The sequence below is a fragment of the Sinocyclocheilus grahami genome, unplaced genomic scaffold (assembly GCF_001515645.1).
Source record: "Sinocyclocheilus grahami isolate Dianchi unplaced genomic scaffold, SAMN03320097.WGS_v1.1 scaffold271.1, whole genome shotgun sequence".
In the NCBI taxonomy this organism is placed as follows: domain Eukaryota; kingdom Metazoa; phylum Chordata; class Actinopteri; order Cypriniformes; family Cyprinidae; genus Sinocyclocheilus; species Sinocyclocheilus grahami.
Genome location: NW_015505450.1, coordinates 470101 through 477914, shown reverse-complemented (window position 1 = coordinate 477914; position 7814 = coordinate 470101). Strand labels below are relative to the sequence as shown.

Here is a 7814-nt window from a genome sequence, read left to right as displayed (position 1 = left end):
ACTTCACAGACACATTCTGGGGACACCTGAGACGGTATCACATATTGTAGAAAGGGGGCATAATATGTCTCCTTTAAACCCGGATTATGTATCAATATATGATATGTATTTCAAATGTTCTTAAAAGGAAAAATAAAATGGTGTAGGATTTACTTTTTAATGATTTTCACTCAAACATTGCTGGTAAATTACACATAAACAGCGAGTAACTCTGAATTAAACCTGAAATCATGAAGTAGCTAGAAAGATTGAAATAGTATTTTCTCTAGAAAGGGGGCATAATATGTCTCCTTTAAACCCGGATTATGTATCTTTTTAAATGTTCTTAAAAGGAAAAATAAAATGGTGTAGGATTTACTTTTTAATGATTTTCACTCAAACATTGCTGGTAAATTACACATAAACAGCGAGTAACTCTGAATTAAACCTGAAATCATGAAGTAGCTAGAAAGATTGAAATAGTATTTTCTTGTAAAATGTTACTCAAGTTTTCAGTGGTTTTGATAGTTATGGAGTTTGTGGATTTCAGTCTGAATCAGCAGCTGTTTGAAACATGGCCTACCATTTCTTGGGACGCAATTGAGATTAGGGTCACACTGATATGGATATTATTCTCATATACTGATATTGATACTGATATTTCAGACTAATGTATTATTTGGATCTTTCTCTCAACCAGTATTAAATGTGTTCTTCATGGTAAAACTATCAAATCCTGCTGTGCTTTATCATGCAACAAAGTCAGAATCACATCATATGGCCATATTCTGAAGCGTCTGGCATCATGCGCGTGGCGTTGTTATGATGGCATGTCAGGTTTAGAGGTAGGGGTGAATTCAGGTCAATTGGGATACTTCTTGCCATTGAGATGACTGGGGGAAATGCCCATATTAACTTGATTTCACCTTAGTTTCACAATTCAGTGGCCGAATTTTGAGTGCATTGCGTCTTGTATTGTCTTTTCTCTTCTTGTTAAAGAGAGGCGCTCTCTCTCTCTCTCTCTCTCTCTCTCTCTCTCTCTCTCTCTCTCTCTCTCTCGTCTTACTCCGTCCCCGTTCGGACTCTGTTGGATTGATCCTCCATCAGTTCTCCGGACTGTACGATGAAAGCCAGACCTCTCTTCATTTTGCACACCTGCTGCTTTCTGTTCTTTCTTCTGTCGGGTGAGTAAAGCGAGACTGAGCAATGACAGAAACACAGACCAAATGTGCGAATAGTTTGGGTTTTCAATCATTAAAAATGCAAGCCAGTCGCAGGAAAAAGTCGGTTTCTAAAGCGCTGACCATCTGTGACAACATGCCCCAATAGCGGCGCACGCTGTCACAGAGTATGGGGTAAATTGTCACAATGCAAGCTGGCATTAAACAGCTCTTTTTAAAAACGTTTAACGTGTGTAACAAATCGTTTCAGCACATCTAAGATACTAAATTGTAAAATGTGTATGTGCATTTAGGTCTCATAACAAATCATTGTAACAAATGTTTTTTTTTATTATCTTGCAATCAGGATTATATTAGAAGTTAATTCAGGATAACTAGGAATTTTTTTCCCAGTCATCTCAATGGAAAAAGTATCCCAATTGATCTGAATTAACCTCTATGTATATGTGGGATCAAAGATATTGTCAAGAAAAGAGGTTTAAAATTGATGCTGATTACTTTACAATCTGGTGTTATTGCCTCCTTAAGATGAATGGCTTTGCTGTATTCTTCATTTGCTAAGTTGCTAATGCATGTGTTCAGATGCTGTCGTGTACTAAATGCACTAGCTGCTTCTCTGGTGGTGCGTGTGTTCTTCTGAAGCAGTCGAGCTGATGATGTGCTGTAATGAACGTCTCTGGTCCAGATTCAGGGGTTTGTGGCTCTGAAGCCGAGCACAGGCTCTTCTCGGTCATCTTCTCCAGTTATAACCAGTACATCAGACCGGTGGAGAACGTGTCCGAGCCCGTCGTCGTCCAGTTTGAGGTGTCCATGTCACAGCTGGTCAAAGTGGTAAGTGCCTGTCCAGAAAAGAACAAATGCAGGCTCATTTCCATATGTTACCCCATGCAGTTTCAGATGATTTGAGTGTGTGGTGGGGCCAGACACATCTGTTACCCGCACGATGAGTCTGGCTCTCTTCAGAGATGCTTGAGTTTCATCGGCTGCAGCTTCAGAGTCTCTGCGCTTGATCTCTGACCTCAGACACGCACCGATCCGTCTTCTCATCTTTCCTCTTCCTTCCCCACCTCAGTCACGGAGAACATCTCACTTCTATTAAACACGGCGTCTGTCGAGCTTTATTTCCTTCCTCGTGTCATTCTTTCTCATTTCTTTTCTCTAGATTGTTTAATTCAACCTGATAATAATAAGGTCTGAGTGCAATTTCTCTGCATGGCATTTCTGCCGTTTGCTATGCTTTAAAGCTTAGGGAGGTAATTTCATGCTTTTTTGGGATGGGAGCGCAAACAACAACATTACACAGATGTGGTGGGGCCAGACACATCTGTTAGCCGCACGATGAGTCTGGCTCTCTTCAGAGATGCTTGATTTTGGTCTCTGAGCTTGATCTCTGACCTCAGACACGCACCGATCCGTCTTCTCATCTTTCCTCTTCCTTCCCCACCTCAGTCACGGAGAACATCTCACTTCTATTAAACACGGCGTCTGTCGAGCTTTATTTCCTTCCTCGTGTCATTCTTTCTCATTTCTTTTCTCTAGATTGTTTAATTCAACCTCATAATAATAAGGTCTGAGTGATGCTGGAAAAAAAGGCATTTCTGCAATTTCTCTGCATTCAGTCATATCCGTTTGCTATGCTTTAAAGCTTAGGGAGGTAATTTCATGCTTTTTTGGGATGGGAGCGCAAACAACAACATTACACAGAATGATTTCAGTATTATATTGCAGAGGAAATCTAAATATGAAGTTCTGAAATGTTCTCATTTCTCTGCCGGCACCTTTAGTGGACTGATTTTAAATTTTGACAGACTATTGGATTAAAATGGGCTCACATTGATATAGATGACATTCTAAAGGCATATAAGGAAGTGTATTATGTATAAGTAACAATGAACCCATATGGCAAAACCTTTTTTTTCCCTGGCCAAAATATATTTTGAAATATATTTAGAAATTGAATATAAATTTAGTTTCAAACTTCATATACCAAAATATATTTCAGCTGCAGGACAATACATGTCCAATCGTACAGTAGCATACATGTATGTGTTATATGTTCACATGTTTTGTAGACGACAACGTTTTTCTTCAAATGTGACACATTCAATGTTATTTTAGTATTGATATATTATTATAGTTTTTGAATAGAATGAGATTTTATTGTTATATCATCTGTTTTAATTTGTAAAGATTTAGTAATTCTGATGTGTTTTTTCATTTTTATTAATTTCCGTTGTTTTTAAATTCATTTTTTATTTCAGTTTTAGTTTGAATTATTTTAGTACATCAATTTAAACAATGAAAATGAGAAATGTCGCCTTAGAAACTAGCTGAAATAAAATAAGTTTAAGTTTTTATGTTTTATTTTATTTCAGATTACATTTATTTTAATGTTTGTAATGGTTTAATGCTAGTTTTAGTTATAATAACCCTGATGTAAATGTATTTTCTTGGATTTAAATATATGGAGGACAAAATATTTTGAATATTTATTTTTATTTCTAAAATTTTGAAATATTACAATATTTAGTATATTTCAAAAATTTACAAAAAATGGTCAAAAAATATATTGGTAGCAAACATTTTCAGACTTTTTTGTTGTTGTTTATTTTGAAATATGTTTCAAAGTAACACCTTTTTTTCCCGTATATGGGATTGTGAGAGTCCATCTTTCTGAGCATTCAAGAAAACCTCCACAAGCGTGGCACTTGAAACGTTGAGCTGTACACATGGAGCATGTTTGCGTGCAGCTGGAGGTCCTTCAGGCGACGGGACTCAGGTGTTCCTCGAGCACAGCCCATCTGCTCGGGTTCGGTCCGCTCGCTCCCTCTCACACTGACGCCTGGAGGATGAGTGCTTATGACAGCATGCTTCTTCTTCAAGCTCTGAAATATTAATCCAGAGCTGTGTTTATTCCGCCGCAGGTGATTTGTCTGCGACTCTTAGACTCTCTCTGTTACTTTTTCCACAGGATGAGGTGAACCAGATTATGGAGACCAACCTTTGGCTGCGACATGTAAGCCCATGCATTATTCATGCACATCCAAAGGTCACTGATGCATTTAGACAATTGGTCACAATTGTATTCACTATCTTTGCGGTCACTGTTTACAATGATTGGTGCAGCAGGTGGATTTGATTCCCAGTGGAATACAGATCTGAGATTTTGAAAATACATGTTAAGGAGTAATGAAACCATATGAGAAACTTATAAAGGATACCAAAACCCCATTAAGGCAAGTCAGTCCACTTGATTGACAATCCAGATTCAGATTATTGATGATAGATTTCAGATCAGCAATGCAATATTCATTAGATTCACAGAACATACATTAATGAATTAATTAATGCAAAAAGGTGACGCCAAGTTTATTTCGTTTCTTGCTTTAGACCAGTGAAGATTATTTATAATGATAGGGAGTCAAACACGGCATGCAGATGATGCAGAATTTGATGAAGTTGGAGGATTTTAATCAAATATTGGATTTTTCTCAATTGTTGGTCCAAGCTGATGAACGGTAAGGGGTCCCTGGCTCCAAAAAGTTTGAAAACCCCATGATGTAGCTGCTATTATTATATTCATATAGGCATTTGGTGAAAAATAAATTGGACTGTGATCTCAGTCATATCGGTTTGCAGATGTCTAATTACCTGAAGATTGGAAATGGTCTACTTAAACAAGACAGCGTTAGATCTCATAATTTGTTAAGAGAGTGATCATGTGAAGAGGAATAATTAAAAACTCATACAGCAAAGAGTATTGTGACCTCCTCCTGTTCATTAACCCTTAAATGGCAAATCAGTAATCACATTTAATCAAGCTAATCAAATTGAATACCAACTCTGCATGTATTGACAGCGTCAGTTCTATTAAATGTGCCTTGAGTTGGCATTGCCTCCCTAAAATATATAAAACAGGGCAAACGGGATGTGTGTGTCCTGCGTGCCTCCTTTCTTTCCTCTCGGTGACGAGGGGACTTTGCTGTTGTTTTGCCAGGTTTAACCTCAGGGAGTCTGGAGAATAATAAATGAGAGCATGGCTTACAGCAGCGTCTTTGAAACACACTCAACATTTTGCTGCATAACACACAAACATGCTGCTTCATATTTTGTGCATACAAACCCGCCAAACTACGCTGGTGTAAAAAAAACATTTTTGGCAACACTTTACTTGAAGCCTTTATATATAATGCATTTTGCAAGTATTTTTAATGCATTAATAATTCCTTGTAATGCACCTTATTGCATGATCTCTTTAATAATTGTAACCCCATTTATAATACTAATCGTTGTTAGAAAGCATATTTAATGAAAACACATGACAAACAACCAGTTTCAGCAAGTAATCTGCGATTATTATAATGCATTTTAACTTAAACTTTATTTTTGAAAGGATGTTATGCATAAAAAAAATGCAGTAAAACAGCCAAATTCTGACAGTACCATAACAGTAATGTACTGTAGAAAAATAATGCATTCTAGGCAATATTACAGCACATTCTGAATATCTTTATAATGCATTATACATAAAGGCTTTAAGTAAATTGTCAATAAGTAATTGGCAGTGAATTTCACAAAGTGATGCATTGAATTTTGAACATTAATTTTTGAAGTAGAAAAACTGAAACTGTATTTTCTTGCAAAACGTACTCCAGTAATCTTTTTTTTTTTACAACTTTGAAAGCTATGTAAGCCCATTTCCGCCACTGAATAAAAAATTAAACCAGGTGATTGCAGCTTTTTATCTCACAATTCTGACTTTTTCCGTGATGTAAACTTGCAATTGCATGTTATAAAGTCAGAATTGCGAGATATAGACTCCAAAAAAAAATCAGAATTGTTCGATTCGCAATTACCTTTTTTATTTGTATTCAGCAGCGGAAAGGGAAAACTCATTTTTGTTCTGTGTGTTCCTACTTTTCGTAGATTTGGAACGATTATAAGCTCAGATGGGATCCCAAGGACTTTGGAGGTGTTGAGGTCATCCGTGTGCCGTCCAAGAAAATTTGGAAACCAGACATTGTGCTGTACAACAAGTAAGTTCTCCGTTCTGCTCCTCGCTTCGATATTGACCTCGTCAGTCCTTCACCATCCGTTTCTGTTTCCAAACCGCAGCGCAGTCGGTGATTTCCAGGTGGACGACAAAACGAAAGCTCTACTGCGCTACAACGGAGACGTCACCTGGATCCCACCGGCCATCTTCAAGAGCTCCTGCAAGATCGACGTCACCTTCTTCCCGTTCGACTACCAGAACTGCACCATGAAGTTCGGCTCGTGGACCTACGACAAAGCCAAGATCGACCTGGTGCTCATCGGCTCCACCATCAACCTGAAGGATTTCTGGGAAAGCGGCGAGTGGACGATCATCGACGCTCCCGGATACAAGCACGACATCAAGTACAACTGCTGCGAGGAGATCTACACGGACATCACGTACTCGCTCTACATCCGCCGGCTGCCGCTCTTCTACACCATCAACATGATCATTCCCTGCCTGCTCATCTCCTTCCTCACCGTTCTGGTGTTTTATCTCCCGTCCGACTGCGGAGAGAAGGTGACCTTGTGCATTTCTGTTCTCCTCTCCCTCACTGTTTTCCTCTTGGTCATCACCGAAACCATCCCGTCCACGTCTCTCGTCATCCCTCTGATCGGAGAGTACCTGCTCTTCACCATGATATTTGTGACTCTGTCCATCGTGATCACAGTGTTTGTGCTCAATGTGCATTACCGCACGCCTAAGACGCACACCATGCCCGGCTGGGTTCGGAAAGTGTTCCTCGGTCTGCTCCCTCGGGTCATGTTCATGATTCGGCCTGAGAAAGAGCCGGAGAGGAAGAGCAGATCCTGTGCTCTTCACGCTCCAGGTCTGGTTTCCAGCAAGCAGACGAATGTTTCGCGCCGGGCTCCTCTGCTGCTGTGCTCCTCTGAGCTCACCAACCTGAGCGAGGCCTCGTCTAAGACGCCGCCTGGCTTTCTGTGTCGAGACGGACGATGCCTGGGGAAGCAACAAGGCACTAACGTCTCCAGCGCAGGAGCAGAAGACGGAGGGAGTCCGTGCTCCAGCTCTGAGTCTCTGGACGCTGGGTTTCTGTGCATGTCTCCACAGGTCAGAGACGCCATAGAGAGCGTCAAGTACATCGCCCAAAACATGAGGCTACAGAACGAGGCCAAGGAGGTGAGAGATCTGACATCAAATCAGTCCATAATTCATTGTTATTGTTGACTCGTTTTATTCCTAGGTCTTCAGTATTTAGTGTTAAACAAGCAGGGGATCCTGCAAGGAGAAAAATAAAGCACGTTTCTGCTTCTGGAGTGCTGAACTCTATCAGCTGTCTGTATGAGTCGTCTGTGTGTTCACTTTAACTCTGTAAAGCCTGACTTAGGAAATAATGGAATGGAATATTTTATGAAATGGAACAGTTTATTGGACCTTTAGACAGAATCTAAAAAGTTAGTTTGCGTATGTGCTTTTCGTTGAGTATCATATTTAATCCATCAGGCTTCTATGGCTCATATACAGTGAGAATATGGAGACAGTTTGGTACAGATGCTGATATTTATATGATGAATTTATATTCTGATGCTTGTAATATAAATCAGTGAGATCTTTCTAACAGTACAGCAGATACTGATATAAAATGATCTAAATATCAG

At 39.4% G+C, this 7814-nt stretch overlaps 1 protein-coding gene across 1 annotated transcript in view; it reads left to right on the top strand.

Annotated features, from left to right (window-relative positions):
* Window positions 1-1087: 1087 nt before the first annotated feature.
* The window catches only part of LOC107599761 (neuronal acetylcholine receptor subunit alpha-3-like), an 8362-nt gene continuing 1635 nt past the window's right edge, over window positions 1088-7814 (top strand). The window contains exons 1-5 of the mRNA XM_016291449.1: window positions 1088-1163; window positions 1846-1991; window positions 4132-4176; window positions 6087-6196; window positions 6276-7335. Of these exons, the coding sequence (XP_016146935.1) occupies window positions 1103-1163; window positions 1846-1991; window positions 4132-4176; window positions 6087-6196; window positions 6276-7335 (1422 nt within the window). The 5' untranslated portion in view covers window positions 1088-1102. The remainder of the gene's footprint in view (window positions 1164-1845; window positions 1992-4131; window positions 4177-6086; window positions 6197-6275; window positions 7336-7814) is intronic.